Source organism: Prionailurus viverrinus, chromosome B3 (assembly GCF_022837055.1).
Source record: "Prionailurus viverrinus isolate Anna chromosome B3, UM_Priviv_1.0, whole genome shotgun sequence".
NCBI lineage: Eukaryota > Metazoa > Chordata > Mammalia > Carnivora > Felidae > Prionailurus > Prionailurus viverrinus.
Window position 1 is genome coordinate 98,363,725 of NC_062566.1, and position 17,272 is coordinate 98,380,996.

The 17,272-nt window shown below is 43.6% G+C and overlaps 2 protein-coding genes across 11 annotated transcripts in view; one reads left to right on the forward strand and one right to left on the reverse strand.

Moving 5' to 3' along the window:
• The window catches only part of FBXO34 (F-box protein 34), a 157,523-nt gene extending 144,803 nt beyond the window's left edge, over positions 1 to 12,720 (forward strand). For 9 of the 10 annotated variants that reach the window (XM_047862525.1, XM_047862517.1, XM_047862518.1 and 6 more), the window contains one exon: positions 9,442 to 12,720. In XM_047862525.1, the coding sequence (XP_047718481.1) occupies positions 9,452 to 11,590 (2,139 nt within the window). In that variant the 5' untranslated portion in view covers positions 9,442 to 9,451 and the 3' untranslated portion in view covers positions 11,591 to 12,720. Of the gene's footprint in view, positions 1 to 5,160; positions 5,185 to 9,441 lie in introns of those variants that run through there. The other variant, XM_047862527.1, reaches the window with a different exon arrangement.
• ATG14 (autophagy related 14) overlaps positions 1 to 17,272 on the reverse strand; it is an 80,679-nt gene that overhangs the window by 21,264 nt on the left and 42,143 nt on the right. The window lies entirely within an intron of this gene.

Genomic DNA, 17,272 nt, shown 5'->3' on the forward strand with positions numbered 1-17,272 from the left:
CAAACATTATTTGGTACCTAATGGATTTTTGAACTGTGTTTGTGGCTGACCTTGGCCTTAGAATGTTTAACAATTTATTCCCTAGGAAAGATGACATTTTTATGTTCCAGTTACATTTGGTCAAAGAGGTTATATGTTAAAGCTCTGATCAGTTCTTTGAAAGTACTGCATTACTCTTAAAGAAAATATTGCCTTAAAAATAATGTTAAATTGGGGCGCCTGGATGGCTCAGGTGGTTAAGCATTGAACTTTAGCTCAGGTCATGATCTCACAGTTAGTGAGTTCAACCCCTGCGTAAGGCTCTCTGCCATCAGCACAGAGCCCACTTCAGATCCACTGTCCCCACTCCCCTCTGCCCCTCCCCTGCTTGTGCACGTGCTCTCTTTCTGTTTCTCTCAAAATAAATAAGGAAACATTAAAAAAATATGTTAAGTTTATGGGGTGCCTGGGTGGCTCATTTGGGTAAGAGTCCAATTCTTGGTTTTGGCTTGGCTAATGATCTCCTGGTTTGTGAGTTCGAGCCCTGCATTAGGCTCTGCCTTGTCAGTGAGGATTGGGATTCTCTCTCTTCCTTTCTCTCTCTGTACCCCCTCATACCTGTGCTCTCTATCTCTCAAAATAAATAAATAAACTTTTAAAAATATGTTACATTTATATATGGAAGAATGCCTGGTTTCAAAGTGAAAAAAAAAAAAGCTTACTCAAGGAATGACATTTTGCTATGCGAGAGGATAGAAATTTTCTTTTCCTTTGTTTTCTTTAAGAAATATTAGAATAGGAAAATAAAGCAAGAGGGTTTTAACAGGAATGCTGAGTATCTGAAATTTATAGAGGCGAAATTTTCTTGGTAATGCTCAATGTACTTTTCAATATATATCAATGATTTTGGGGGGACTAAACTTTTTAAATGTTTCGCTGGATTTTGATATTCTTTCTCGTGGGAACTACAAAACTGTAGATTTCTCATCAGTTTTAGGTAGCAATAAATTGTGATACGCCAGAGTTATGTGAGTGTTTAGCATTATGTCACAGGAACAATAGGAAAATACTTTGTAAACCATTGTTGACTGGATTAATTTAAACATGGTAAGTTTAACAAAACATAATACTTCAGTTTGTCTGTATCCCCAACTGTTATTTAATAATTCAAAATAGACTGAGCAAGTGTTCTTTCCTTTAGCCTCCTGTCCCCCTTCCTACCTAGTCCAAAAAAAGAGGGGGTAGAGGATCCATGTAAATTAATGACTAATTCAGTATTTTGCAGTACACTGTAAAACTGTTAGGTGTTGCTTCAGTTGTGACCACAATGGAAAAGCAAAGTAGTGGCTACCCTTCCCAACTTGTAATACTCCTTTCAGTATGTTCTAGATACTTTATTGGCCCATCAAATTTATCATGAACTTTTATTTTGGGGAAGTTAGCTTTGTTTGGTCTTTAATCATGGTATAGAATCTATATTAGATAATCATGATGGAGCTGTGTGCTGTATGTATGTATGTATGTATGTATGTATTTATTTATTTATTTATTTAACGTTTATTCATTTTTGAGACAGAGAGAGACAGAGCATGAATGGGGGAAGGTCAGAGAGAGAGGGAGACACAGAATCCGAAACAGGCTGCAGGCTCTGAGCTGTCAGCACAGAGCCCGACGTGGGGCTCAAACTCACGGACTGTGAATCATGACCTGAGCTGAAGTTGGACGCCCAACCGACTGAGCCACCCAGGCCCCCCTGTGTGCTGTATTTAAATAAGATTGTGTGGGGAGTCTGGGTGGCACAGTCGGTTAAGCGTCCGACTTCAGCCAGGGCACGATCTCGCGGTCCAGGAGTTTGAGCACCGCGTCAGGCTCTGGGCTGATGGCTCAGAGCCTGGAGCCTGTTTCCGATTCTGTGTCTCCCTCTCTCTCTGCCCCTCCCCCGTTCATGCTCTGTCTCTCTCTGTCCCAAAAATAAATAAACGTTGAAAAAAAAATTAAAAAAAAAATAAATAAGATTGTGAATTCTAAGAATGATGAAACCCGTGAGCAGCGAATTCTGGAAAACTATGCATGTGCTTCCAAAGACTAGTCTCTGTATTACTCAGTATCTTTTAACAGACAGTAAAGGATTTTTCCATTAAGTTGTGTACAATTAACCATCCAGCCCTCCTGAGGCAAAGGTTCAAGGTCCCATGAAATGGCTTTAGAGAATGTTCCTTGAAAGAAAGAAGTGAACTCCCTCCCCCAATATTTTGGAGCCCAGTTTGAGAACAACTGTCTTTTCTGATGTACAGTTTGTTTAGTATTTATTTATTTATTTATATTTTGGTTAAGGCGTTCAGTGGGAGTTGGATGCATTCTGTCAGTGCTTAGAGGATTATGAAGGGAAGTACTATCTTCTGCCTCCACGTGTATTCACACCCTCCTAGTCTTGGCACTTTTTCTACTTTAACAGCCATGGAAGTAGTTTCTACATACTTATAGATTCGTATGGCTGTGTGATGTGGTGTGTCTGCTTTAATTCATCACAGTTATGTGTAGAGGTTTTATGTGGCACTGAAGAAAAACTGACCTAGTTTGAGAGAGAAAAATCTCTTTGAATAGATGCTGTCAGAATTATTTAATCTCATTTGTGTCATAATTGGGCCTGTGTGTGTGTGTGTTTTTTAAAAAAAATACTTATTTATTTTTGAAAGAGAGGCAGAGAGATAGGGAGACACAGAATCTGAAGCAGTCTCCAGGCTTTGAGCTGTCAGCACAGAGCCTGACGCGGGGCTCAAACTCACAAACCATAAATGAGATATAATGACCTGAGCCGAAGTCATATGCTTAACCGACTGAGCCACCCAAGTGCCCCAAGTGTGTGTGTTTTTTTTAATGCTAGGCACACTTTATCATTAAAAAAAAAAATGTTTTTATTAAGTAGTCTCTATGCTCAGTGTGGGGCTCGAACTCACAACCCCAAGATCAAGAGTTGCATGCTGTATAGACTGAGCCAGCCAGGCACCTCTGGGCCTAGGTTTTTTATTTTTGTTTGCTTTGAACAAGGAAAGTGCAGATCCAGGAGACTCTTAACCTAATTCTTTTTTTTTTTTTTTTTTAATTTTTTTTTTCAACATTTATTTATTTTTTTGGGACAGAGAGAGACAGAGCATGAACGGGGGAGGGGCAGAGAGAGAGGGAGACACAGAATCGGAAACAGGCTCCAGGCTCTGAGCCATCAGCCCAGAGCCCGACGCGGGGCTCGAACTCACGGACCGTGAGATCGTGACCTGGCTGAAGTCGGACGCTTAACCGACTGCGCCACCCAGGCGCCCCTCTTAACCTAATTCTCATCCTGATGCTACCACTATCTCACTGTGAGGCTTCAAAAGTCATTATAGCTCCATTATTTCATTTGGAAAAAACAAAGACTTCATTATATATACATGTAATACTTTGCTGGAGTTGCTAGTCATTTCTGTAATGGTTCAGTGAAGAAGGTGGTTTTAAGATGTTCTCCGGAAGCTTTTACATTCTTTTTTTTTTTTAATTAAAAAAAATTTTTTTTAAAAATTTTTATTTGAGAGAGAGCACACACACACACACACACGCACACACACACGCACGCACGTGTGCGCGTGTGGGGGAGGGGCATAGAGACAGGGAGGCACAGAATCTGAAGCAGGCTCCAGTCTCTGAGCTGTCAGCACTGAGCCTGATGAGAGGCTCAAACCCACCAGCCCACCAGCCGGGAGATCAAGACCTAAGCCTAAGCTTTTACATTCTTAAAGAAACAGTGAATTTATTTACTGTATACTTGAACTCCTCTAAAGGTATCATGGGAATGGTCTTTCAAGGATTAGTCTATTTTAATTCCTCTGGCCTTTTGTAAAGGAAGAAGAGCTCTTAACTATTCTAATAAAAGTGGACTCCTGGGGTGCCAGGGTGGCTCAGTCAGTTAAGCGTCCGACCTCGGCTCAGGTCATGATCTCACAGTTTGTGGGTTCTAGCCCCACATCGGGCTCTATGCTGACAGCCTAAAGCCTGGAGCCTGCTTCGAATTCTGTGTCTTCTTTTCTCTCTGCCCCTCCACCACTCACCCTCTGTCTCTCTCTCAAAAATAAATAAAAGTTAAAAAAAATTTTTTTTAAGTGGACTCCTTTTTGGAGTGCATTCCTGTACCTTTAACATAGCAGAAAGAAACTTAGGAAATGACTTATTTCCTAGTCTGTTTCGATAGGCAACGCCATACACTGAGTGATAAGTTAAAAAACAAGCATCTGTCTTTGATTTTAGGCCTCCTATTAGCACTAAGCCTATTATTAGCACAAAGAGAAATCTCATCCTTTTCCTCTATTCTGACCCCATATCGCCATTTGATTCCTCATTGATCAAATTCACTCCTCCATAGTCTAGAGTTAGTTACTATGACTCTTTCAACTTTGGGATTTATCCAAGCACTTTTTTTTTCCTAAACAAAGTTAAAATTCTCTTCCATGGCTCTATTTTGGGATTGTACACTGTGTTTAAAGGTGAGAGTTTTTCCAGCTTTGTTTGAGCTGAAAACAGAAGTTAGAGTCTAAAAGGAATACTGGAATTATTTGAAAACAGAATTTTGGCTTTTGTTTGGAGGAAAGTTGTTCAAGTTTTAATTGATTCATTGTTATATGTCACTTTATTCCTGGAAAGGATTAAGATGGCAGGTATGTACAAAGACTTTATCACAGCCATGCTTCGTGAAGGAGTTGGTAAGGTTCACTTTGTCACCTTCCAGTTACTCCTTCACCATGAACTTCTGGCTCTGCCCTACTCACCCACTGTAGTTCTTACAACAGAGTCACCAAGGATCTCCATTGCTAACTGGACACAGTTATTCATTGACCTTGCTATAGGGTCTAAAAGTGTTCTTTTATGAACATTCTTCCTGTTTATAATAGTAATATATGTAATATATGTTCATTGTGAAATTTTGGAAAATGACATCTGTAATCTCCATCCAGAAAATGTTTTTCTCATTGAAATGGTTCTGTGGCAACTGCCTTATTCCTTTCCTCCTATTTTTCTTTTTAAAACCCAACTGTCTCTCTTCCCTGTTCCAAATCTGCTTAGCCACCTTTTTTCACCATCTCACTGTAAGGTACCACTGTTCATCCAGTTGATGAAGCCATAAGATGAGGACCCATCCTTGACACCTGTCCCTCAACCTCCATTTATAATCAGCAGGTAAAGTTCCTGTCTGTTGTTGCTTATTAATTAATTTACTTGTTGTCTCTCCACTCCCAGCACCTTAGCTAGACTGATTATTCTTCACCTACCTCAGTTTCCCAAAAGCATCATCTACTTTTGAACCTCTTAGGATTTGTGTATCTTCCTTTAGGGCTTAGCTTAGAAGGTCAGGGCTTCTCTGACCTATTTCTACACCCTCAAGACTGAGCTTGGTGCTTGTGGTTCCCTTATGTCCCTTCATACACACCTTCCTTCTGTATGTTGTCCCCCTGCTTAGATTCTCTCAGCACCCATACTATCTTTATAAACACACATCATATTCCATTGTAATTGTTTATTGACTTCTCTGTCTCTGTAAGGGCAGTGACTATGTCTTATTTATAATTGCACTGGTAATATCCAGCCCAGAGTGTTTAGTAAATTTCTGATGATAAATGGATAGTAGGAAATGGGTGGTGGTTAGTGTGAAAAAAAAAAAAAATTAGAAGCTGTTACGTTAGTTTTAGGATTCTGGCTGCTTTAAAATTTGCATCTTAAGTGATGTGATTGGCCTTCTGTCTATCTGGTCCAGTAGTAATGGTTCTGTGCATAAGCTTCCAAAGTGTGAAGTATGGTAGGGCAAAGCAGGAATGAAGCTGATAGCTTGGCTGGGTGGGCTCTACCTTGCATTCCATTGATAAAGAGGTTAGGCTTTCCTATAGGTGCCCGTAGTGGAGCAGAGATCAGATGGCTGCTGAAAAGTAGGGCAGTTTTGCCAGAGATAGAGAAGAGCATTTTAGAGACTTGGTGATTGGATATGGGGGTCAGGGAGGAGGAATCTTTAAGTGACTCAACTTTCTGGCTTGATTGGCTAGGTACTTGCTGCTTTCATTAACTAGTTGTTTTGATTTTTTAGATTCTTTTTGACATCCAGATATATCTACTAGGCAGGCAATAGGATATGAAGTTTGGGAGAGCATGCCACTGGAGAGTCATCAGTATGTGGTTGTTAGAACTATAAGACAGCACTTAGATGTATAGCCTAAGATTAATAACGGTCTAGAAAAACAAGGAACTCTGAGGAACATGGACTTAAAAGGCTGGGGAAGAAGAGAAAAGAGCTGGGAAAAAGCATTGTCAAAGAAACTGAGGAGTTCGAGTTCTAGGGGAAATTTGGTAATAAAAGACCATTGGCCTGTTTTGTGCTTTGAATGGAATAACAAGAAAATGGTTCTGTCTTTACCCAGCTGTTCAAATAGATGCTTCAGTGTGGACTGTCTGCAAGGCTTTTTTTGGGCAGGTCCACTTCACCCCTCTTGGTGTCCGAGCACCCCAGCCCAAATCTGGGACCCCACTGATACTCGTACATCGGATCTAACACATGACCTTTAATCCCTTCCAAGTTAAATCTAAAGGTTGAAAACAGGGGCGCCTGGGTGGCGCAGTCGGTTAAGCGTCCGACTTCAGCCAGGTCACGATCTCGCGGCCCGTGAGTTCGAGCCCCGCGTCAGGCTCTGGGCTGATGGCTCGGAGCCTGGAGCCTGTTTCCGATTCTGTGTCTCCCTCTCTCTGACCCTCCCCCGTTCATGCTCTGTCTCTCTCTGTCCCAAAAATAAATAAATGTTGAAAAAAAAAAATTTAAAAAAAATAAAGGTTGAAAACAGATCTCAGAAATTCTGGATCTATTCCCAGAAATTCTGATTCATTGTACCCAGGGATCTTAATTTTTTACAAGGATATTTCTGAATGTCTATGGAACACTCGTGTAGGTAGGTGCTATAGCCCAGCATTTTATTTAATTGCAAGAGAGCAAGACTTTCTTATGGTGAACTTCAAAGTACAATTGTGATGAAGAGATTGGCAACCATGGAAACCTGGCTGAATCTTTCCACAGTGCCTGTGTTTGGGGAGGGGGAGGGTAGGGAAAGCGCCACCATCTGGTGTAATCTGTTGGAGATGTAAAGTTTCTGCGTTTCTGCCTTTCGGGTTTTTGGGGGAGAGCTCCTGGTGCCCTGCATCATATCCTCGTGGTCTACCACTGATTTCAATGCAAATTCAGATTTCCGTAGTTTCTCACTTGAACTTACTACTCTTGCCACCACTTTTCTGTTTTCTGCCTCAGGACATTCAAACCCAGCAAAGGAAGGAGGTTGGTTAATATCCTGGGCCACCTTTAATTAGGGGACAAGAGCCCATGCCTCATCATTGTGCTTTCTCCAGGGGTCCCACAGACTTGTCCGCTACCCTCCAGCAGTCACCCTGATGATGTCAAATGGCTGTATTGGCTTTTCTCCTTCCTTGGTTGTACCTTTCCTCACTTCTATTCCCTGGGATCATCTCCTATTTTAGTCCTGCTAAAGCCCTGTCTATTAGCAGTGTGTCACTTGAGTTGACTATAGGTTAGTAAGTGCAAACAAAAGCCTTCTGTAACTACATTTAGTTTCTTCTTAATGTCCCTGTCTATCAATAATAGCACCTAAAATAATGTGTGTGGGAGGAAGGCGAAGAGAACATATTGTGCAATGCAGAATGGCACACACATTGCTGAAGTTTAAATTTATTCACACTCTGTAATGAGATCATTATGTGAGAATTTATTGGATTTTTCAGCAACCTCCATTTCTCTCCCTTCACTTAGAAGGACTGAAGGAAATTTGAAAAACCAGAAAATCGTGGACCACGTTAGCACTAGATATACCTCTTTTTATTCACTTGTCATTTATTCATTTATCTATTTTATTCATATGTATTCATCTTGTTTTGAAGAATTCTGGGTGGGTCTGTTTATAAGACTAAATTATATAATATAATGATAGAAAGCTATTAAAAATGCTGTAATGCAGGAAGGGGGCACATCACAGATTTAGGATAGAAATTGCCAAAGATAGTCAAGAAACCAATCTGATCTATTTCAGGATAATTTTGAAAAGGTACTTTGTCTTAAATGCAAGACTTCTCTTTACTTAGCTAGAAGATATTCATATTCCTGTTTCTTCTTTTAGCTGAGCCTAGACTCAAGAAATTAAGAGTTGAAAGGTGAATTTGTTCTGGATGATCACTTTTCATCCTTGACAATTAGAAGTAGTATCTGAAAGCAGTTATCATAGAGGCTGACACATTGCAGGCACTAAATGTTTTAAGGTAAATGATAAAGGTATATGTTGAGTTGCCAAATTATGTGTGTCTTAGACTGGTGTCCCCACGATTAAGAGTGGGGAAACTCTATTTGCCTAGCCGTGAGGGGCTCGTACCACCAACCTGTGACTGCAGACGTTTATTTTAGTTTGTAGGTTTATTTTGTAGGAGACCAGGCATCCCTACAAAACACTTTTTCTCAATAACACAGTGTTCTGTGTAACAGTGGATATTTTGTTGTAAAATTGATGAGATCATTAGATAATTTAGTATTCCAACTCCTCAGTTAACATTTCAAGTCAGACCCAGAGAGGAAGTGACTTTTCCAAGGTACACTCACCATGTTTAGCTAGTTAATGATATAGCAAGGACTAGAACACAGATCTCTGCATGTAATCCTCTTTCTAAGATGGCTCCCATCTCCAGCCCTGGTCAGGGGACAAAACAAGGCATTGTTTTTTCTGCAGTAATTCAAAATGGTTTTTAGACTTAATAAGGATTATGTGTTCTGTGTTTGATTTAAGGTATGTGGAGAAAATTTAACAGTTAAGAGCTTATACAAATAGATTATTTAGAAAGTCAGGACTAGTAGATGGGCAAAGTACATAAGCAAACAAGTGAAAAATTATAAACATCTATAAGTATTGAACAGTATGGGACCAGCTTAGAAAGCAGGTACAACATTTTGATAGACTGGTTTGCAACCAATAAAAAGCTAGCTGTGGTGACTTAGAAATCATATCAGTCTATTGGAGATTCTGGACTGTTCTTTATCCTTTCCTTTTATACTGTGCCTTATACTTGGAAGTCTTCAGTACTTTACATTAAAAAAAATACACTTAAAGGACTAATTTCACATATAGAATGTTAACTAATGTCAGCTTCTGAAATTCACTGTCTATTCAGTCTGAAATTCTCCAGTTTATCTTCTGGCCTATACACCATGGGAAGTGGTTGTTTTGCTCTTGTTGGTCTTGATGTACACATTAAAAACTAGCTGAAATAAGAGTTGGTACGGTAAAGATTTAATGAACTGACACAGTGTTTCTGTTACTTGCTAGAACCATCTGAGTGTATGTTAAAAAACTTTTCTAAAAACAAAATTACCACCTTAATCAAATATGTCTGTCTTTCTTGTAGAGCCTCTGTTATGCACCTAAAGCCATACTGGAAACTCCAGAAGAAAGAGCGACCTCTGGAAATCAGCAGGGAAACTTTGAGAACTCCTATGAGCCACCACGAAGCTATAAATGATGAAAAATGCAAAGCTAGCTACATGAAACCAAGTGTCTTTCCTTCACCCTCTCTTGGTAAAGCGTCATCTCGAAAGCCTCTTGGGATTCTTTCTCCAAATGTTCTGTGCAGTATGAGTGGGAAGAGTCCGATAGAGAGCAGCTTGAATGTTAAAACCAAGAAGAATGCACCGTCTGCATCAATCCACCAGGGTGAAGAAGGGGAAGGGCCGCTTGATATCTGGGCTGTTGTGAAACCTGGAAATACCAAGGAGAAAATTGCATTCTTTGCAGCCCACCAGTGTAGCAATAGGATAGGATCTATGAAAATAAAAAGCTCCTGGGATATTGATGGGAGAGCTACTAAAAGAAGGAAAAAATCAGGAGATCTTAAAAAAGCCAAGATACAGTTGGAAAGGATGAGGGAAGTCAACAGCAGGTGCTACCAGCCTGAGCCCTTTGCATGTGGCATTGAGCACTGTTCTGTGCATTATGTGAGTGACAGTGGGGATGGCGTCTATGCCGGGAGGCCTCTGTCAGTCATACAGATGGTTGCCTTCCTCGAGCAAAGAGCCAGTGCCCTGCTAGCTACATGTACGAAAAACTGCACTAACTCACCTGCTGTGGTGAAGTTTCCTGGGCAATCCAGAAGTGTGCCCCCAGCCTCCGAGCCCTTTTCTGCCCCAGGAGCTTGTGAAGAATCCACGGAAAGGGGAAATTCTGAGGTTGGTGAACCACAGAGCGAGCCAGTCCGTGTCCTTGACATGGTAGCCAGGCTGGAGTCTGAGTGCCTGAAGCGGCAGAGCCAGCGTGAGCCTGGGAGCCTCTCGAGGAATAACAGCTTCCGTCGAAATGTGGGCCGCGTGTTGCTTGCAAATGGCACTCAGGCTAATGAAGGCAAAACAAACAAAGGGGCCTTGGAGGCACCAGACACTCAGGTGAATCCTGTGGGGTCTGTATCTGTGGACTGTGGCCCCTCAAGAGCCGACCATTGTTCTCCCAAGGGGGATGAGTCCTGGGACGGTGCTCCTCGGGGCTGTCCGTCGTTGCCAGCGAGTGTGAATTTCCTCATGGACAGTGCAGAATTTGAGCCAGATCAGCAAACTGCCCTGAAAAATGGCAATAAATATGATGTGGAGATGACAGAAGAACTTGTTGGGTCATCTTTTCCTGCTGGCACCTGCCCTCAAGCCATTGAATTGCCCACAGATGCTGTTGATTGTCTGAGTAGAGAGCTCGTGCCGCTTACTAGCCAAAATCCTGATCAGAGAAGAAAGGAATCTTTGTGCATTAGTATCACTGTGTCCAAGGTAGAGCAAGGCCAGCCTTCTAGTTTAAAGCCCTGTGAAGACCCACTTCCAGGGATGTTGTTTTTTTTGCCACCTGGTCAGCACCAGTCAGACTGTTCCCAGTTGAATGAAAGCACAAGGGAGTCTTCCGATGCCGGCCACCTTCAGGATGCTGCTGAGGGTGACAGTACCACTGAGGAAAAAAGTGTTTCAGCTGATTCATTTGTCCTGCCAGCCTCTCCTGTGGAAAGTACATTACCGGTGCTTGAGGCATCCAGTTGGAAGAAGCAAGTGTCTCATGACTTTCTGGAGACCAGGTTTAAAATCCAGCAGCTTTTGGAGCCTCAGCAGTACATGGCTTTTCTGCCCCACCACCTCATGGTGAAAATCTTCAGGTTACTTCCCACCAAGAGCTTAGTGGCTCTTAAGTGTACCTGCTGCTATTTCAAGTTTATCATTGAATACTACAATATCAGGCCAGCAGATTCCCGCTGGGTGCGAGATCCACGATACAGAGAGGACCCTTGCAAGCAGTGCAAGAAAAAATACGTGAAAGGGGATGTGTCCCTGTGCCGGTGGCACCCCAAGCCCTATTGCCAGGCATTGCCCTACGGGCCAGGATACTGGATGTGCTGCCACCGGTCTCAGAAAGCCTTCCCTGGCTGTAAGCTGGGGCTTCATGACAATCACTGGGTCCCTGCGTGCCACAGCTTTAATCGGGCAATCCATAAGAAAGCGAAGGGGACTGAAACTGAAGAGGAATACTAAAGTCTACATGAGAGGCGACAGAAGGACTGGTTTTCTAGAATTGCAGAACCCCACCTAGAGCTGTAGAGCTACCATGCGAGTGAGTGTTGCCTCTCAGAGCCATCACTGTAGGCGAATCTGTACGTATTCCATCAGGACTGCCACTGCTCAGGCAATTTTTAAACTCTTGCTTTACGAGCTGTAGAAGGAAATAGGTCTCATTGTTTTATAGTGGCACCTCCCATTTGGTCCAGGGTGGTATCCCACGGTTTGATTCACTTGGCTGTGAATAACTCTGCCTATTCTCCCAAATCAAATCCATCCTCAAACGATGAAGACTTGCCACCATCAAGGACATTCAGAAGAGTTCATTGCAGACTACGCAGGCGATCCCCAAAAAGGGGTTCCAGAAATGTTTTCAAGCACTGGCACCATATTTGAAATAAGTGAATAGTGTCCTCTGGAAAGAATAGCAGCACTCTCGGATGAAAAGTATGCTTACAAAGGAAAAGTCAGGCACCTTACCTTAGCCCTTGTATGCTTGATCTGTGAGATTGAGGTTTGTGGTTGGAGATGGATTTCATGCCCTGTGGTGTTTACAGTGTATATAATGGTTGTGTTTTCATAGGGCTGTGAAAGTGCACATTAAACCCGAGCGCCTTTACCTTAGATGAGTGCTTTTGACCCCTCTGTAAATAACACTATTAAATCCAGTTGTATAGCGCGGATAGCTGACTGAAGAGAATCCCCACAATGCAGCTAGGATAGTGTTGCGGCTACAATTGTGTGGGTTTTTGTTTTGTTTTGGTTTTTTTTTTTTTTTTTTTGGTCTCATCTTAAATTTGTACATCCTGTATAAAATATGAATGTTTCCCAAATAAACTATGAATGTTTCCTGTATAATATATGAACGTTTCTGAGAAGAAACTCTAAATAGTTAAGAGGTTAACCTGTTGAAGATACCAAATAATGGTTTAACTGGACAACCTTAAAATTAGTATAGAGAAAAATCCTTTGTTATATTTTAGTGATCCATCAAGAATGAGAGAATATTATATAGTCAGATTATAACATTCTTGTCTACTTTACTCTTCCTGTCTGGTTATGAATTTTTTTTTTAACTTCAATAAAAACATGCATCTTAAATGGGACCTGAGTTTTGCAGATTTCTTTTCCTCCCTTTTTGAGGTAATATTGGAGAATTATGTTGTGAATTGAATCGTTAAGAGTTTAAGGTTTTTTTAGTTGTTAGGAGAAGCAGGGAGAGAAAATTGTTTTTCTGCCACGGGGAAGAGACCACCTTCACTTAACATCATGAACTTACATTTTTGCAACACTTGAACGCTTATTTTGAATTTGTTCTACCCAACACCCATCCACTGTATCTCCTGTTGGAGAAGGTATTATCTAGAATGTTCTCACCGCTTGTCTAGGCATAACTAATCATTACTAAGTCAGTGAAGATACATTCAGGTCTATGGTCATGTAATGCTGGGTGCGGCTGGAAGGTATCAGACCCCAGAAAGCTCTTTGGAGGACCTAAAAACTAGTCTTGAAATCAGACACCCACCAGAAACCCTTGTAACTGCTGTCACCTGCAGAGAGTGGCTGATGGGGAAGTGATTGAGTAAAGGCCTCCATGGCTCTGAAGGAGAGAGCTGTAAAGGTTGAGTAGGCTTTGGCTCGGTCAGCAAAGCAGAGTGGAACAGGACTGGAGCCAGGTGGAGCCAGGGTCACCTGTGGCTGAGGTGATGGGTGGGTGGCCCTGGAGCTGCTTCCACACTGGAATCTGCCTTGGCCTGTTCTGCCCCTTATCGGTAGGCAAGCTGCTCCTCTCCAAAGAGGCAGTACTAAAACTGAAAAGTGTCTCTCAATGCTGAACGAGTCTGTCCCTGGCAGGAAACGACAGTGACACCTCTGACACGCTAGGCCAGAGCCCGAGACTCACTGATGCGTCTGTAATACAGGACAAGGAGAGGCTGAGAGAGCTTCCCTTTCCTTGATGGGCTCTGTGCCCTTCCTCTGGCCTTGCCCCAGTGGAGGTATGCTGGAAATGCTTTTCAGCCTGAGCGCCCTGGGCTGAAGTCTCCAGTGCTCGTCCTCCTCCCCTGGCCATCTCTTCATACCTTCCAGATTGCGTTGTCATGGCTTGTGATTTAGGATCAAAGCAGATCTGCACACACGGGATTTAGAGGACAGCTGGGTGTGTGGTAAGTGCCCAGAAAACGTAGCTCTCATTGTTGCTGGCCGTTGGTCCTCCATTTGCCCAGGTGGACATGCAGGATAAATAAACCATTCTTTTGGTTGGTTTTCCCAAGTCAGCCATTCAGGATCTGGTTTTCACATGGGACGCAAAGCTGTACCTCAAGTTGACTGAGAGCAGAGGACAAGGTAAGAATACCCCAACCCCATCTTGGCATGTGATTCTTGGGGGCCTCAGAGATCACGGACGACCCCTTTTGAACTTTGTGGCAGGACCGAGTTCCCAGTGCTGTGTGAATGATGGGGGATTTTAGCAGGTTGCATCAGAGGCCACCCCCTCCCTGGTCTTGATTTAGAGGAGTGTAGCTTTCCCCTTAGGGGAAGGCGCTGTGCTTCAGAGCCCCCTAGTGCCAAGCTGGAGGAAGCAGCCCACTTGAAATTTCTTGCCACAGTGCAGCACTAGCCGCCTTCCTGCACTGCTCCAGAACCTTAGACTCCTAAGAAAGGGAAACAACAGTGTGGGCACCAGGACCCTAGCTTCCTCCACTGCCACGGGGACACAGATTGAGAAGACTTACACCTTTCGGCTTTTGCTCAGGCTCTGATGTGCCTGGCTTAGTTTTCCTCTCCCGCCATTAGAAAAGTCAGAGAAATCTGGGAATCATCCCTGGGGCAGTTCAGCTCTTGTTCCCTGCCCAGTGGATGATGCCAGATAGCCAAGGCAGGAATGAATTGGAAATGGGAAAGGGGTAAGATAAAAAATTTGTATCTAGGCCTTATCAAAATGACTGGCATTAAAATGGCCATGTGAAGGAATCCTTCGAAACTGACCACATACCCTCCCCGCCTTAGCACACTGACAGCTCTGTGCCCTGGAGGTGCACACGACCCCACCCCATTCTGCCCACCTTATTGGGCTGGGTGCCTTTCAACAAGCACCCTGTGTACATCTGCCACGTGTCCTGTTTTTGTATTGACCTTGCTCCCCCACCATGGGCTCATAGAGGGTAGTTTGGTCATGCCATCCCCTCAGTGCCTCACACACAGTACATGCTCCATAAAACGTTAATAATCCTCTCTAGGGACCACCTTAATGTGAGGTGCACTGGCAGGTTTTGATGGCTTTAGGCTACACTAACTTCCCATCGAGTATGAGAAACCTGAAGTGGGGAGGATAAAGTGATCTAGGAGAATCAGAGCTGGTCCCATGGGGGTATTCTTGGTTAGGGATGCTTCTATAGCAGCCCTAGATTTGTGCTGGGTAACTCAGTTTTGCATTTGGTATGATCTGGGCTCTGTCATTGCAGGTGGCTCCTGACAGCAGGCTGATTTGGGCCTTGGGGCTGCAGAAGGCTGTGTGCTAACAGTTTCGCATGACCTAGGAGCACCCTTCCTGGGCTCTGTCCAGTTACCCCTTCCAACTTGGACTTGTCAGGGCCTCCCTGCCAACCTTTATGGACTGGCCTTGGAGACTTTTTATTATGTGGGTATTCCCAGGCATTTTCCATGGTTTTCACTGCCTTCATTTCTTCTTCACTCAGCAGACTGGCTGTTTGTCCTTTCCTTTCCCCACAGCCTGTCTCAAAACCAGAACGAAGCCAGTCTGCACTAGACTTCTTGCTGTATAATAACAACTGATGTTCTGTAGTTCTTCTGGTCAGGTACCATGCTGCAGTGAAATGCATTCTCTGCTGTGCACAGCACCTAGCACTGGGGGAAGCTGATCATTTCTATCCCTGCTTTTCCCCTGCGTTCAAACAAGCTAGTGTTGCAATCTTTGTGAGTTGGTAAAAGTACCTCTGTGGGAAATGTGCAATCCCTATTGACGTGTATGCCATTCCTAAGTTTGTGGCCAGAGCCGGTGTTTGCACAACCTCATAGAAGAGCAAACATCACTGTAGTCATGCTCCGGTGGGTAACTTCCAGTGTATTTATGACTAAGAGAAACCACAGGCAGCACCCCTATTCTCGGTGGCTCATTTGACTGTGGTATTATTTTATTTTTTTATTTATTTTTTTTTAATTTTTTTAACGTTTATTTATTTTTGAGACAGGGAGAGACAGAGCATGAACGGGGGAGGGTCAGAGAGAGGGAGACACAGAATCTGAAACAGGCTCCAGGCTCCGAGCCATCAGCCCAGAGCCCGACGCAGGGCTCGAACTCACGGACCGCGAGATCGTGACCTGGCTGAAGTCGGACGCTCAACCGACTGCGCCACCCAGGCGCCCCTGTGGTATTATTTTAGAGGAGTAGAGCCACTGGTGTTGGTAGCTGGGAAGGGAGTCAGGAACAGAGAGGTGACAGTCTCTTACACTGCAACAACCCTTGTGAGAGGTGATATTCCTCTAAAAAGCAAAATGAAACCTTCCCTCAAAGCTCCCCCCTGCCCCATCCACTCTTTAACAGAGAAAAGACCTCAGGACAAATCAGTTCAGGGACCCTTTGTCTCAAATTGTCTTTGGATTAAGGTGAGCTATTAAAAAGACGTTGAAAATTAGAAGGCTCTATTAAATGTTTGGCTTTTCTCTTTGGAATGATGAAACACAGCCCAGATTAGGTTCTAAAGTTAGCATTTAGGGGGAAAATGACATACAGCTGGAATTACTCTTGGAAATCCTTTGTGTCCATCACCCAGTAGACAATGATGTATACCATGAACAGTGGTGAGAAACGTGTAAGGTACGAAAGAGGAGGTGCTCTTGCTGAGTGGCCAGCTGTGTGCAGCAGAAACGGAGACTTGAGGAATTTGGCACATCCCATCTCCCAGTTAATCAGAGCAGTAACGCCTGTACTATTTAAATTACTTCCTTTCTTGGGGCGCCTGGGTGGCGCAGTCGGTTAAGCGTCCGACTTCAGCCAGGTCACGATCTCGCGGTCCCTGAGTTCGAGCCCCACGTCGGGCTCTGGGCTGATGGCTCAGAGCCTGGAGCCTGTTTCCGATTCTGTGTCTCCCTCTCTCTCTGCCCCTCCCCCGTTCATGCTCTGTCTCTCTCTGTCCCAAAAATAAATAAAAAACGTTGAAAAAAAAAATTTAAATTCCTTTCTGTCCCCTCCCCCCTATCAAACAGTTGACTTACAAACTGGTGTTTTCAGGTCTCTATTAAGTAGTATGAAAAATACGATGCGGTTCTTCAAAAACCAAATTCAACCTAAGTTGCTAATCAGGAAGATGTAGAGCAAGGTTGTATTTGTGTCAGTTCCCCCCTACCCCATCTAAGAGGTTAGATGCCCTATTTGCACAACTGGTGGTTGCAGGCCACCCGGAGAAGAGACGGAGCCAGGCCTGACCCATTGGCCTTCCTTATTCTGGGACTCAGCCGTTGGCCTTCACTGTGCTCTTACTCTTGAAGCCTCCTCTGTGTAGGCAGTTGAGCAGGATTCTCCTGCAGGGTGTGTGGCCTGCTGTCAACAGTTCTTCCACCACAGCCTTGCCAGACCCTCCTGGGTAGGGATGGTGACGCAGCTGCCCCAGCACCCAGCTGGGACCTTTTCCCATTACC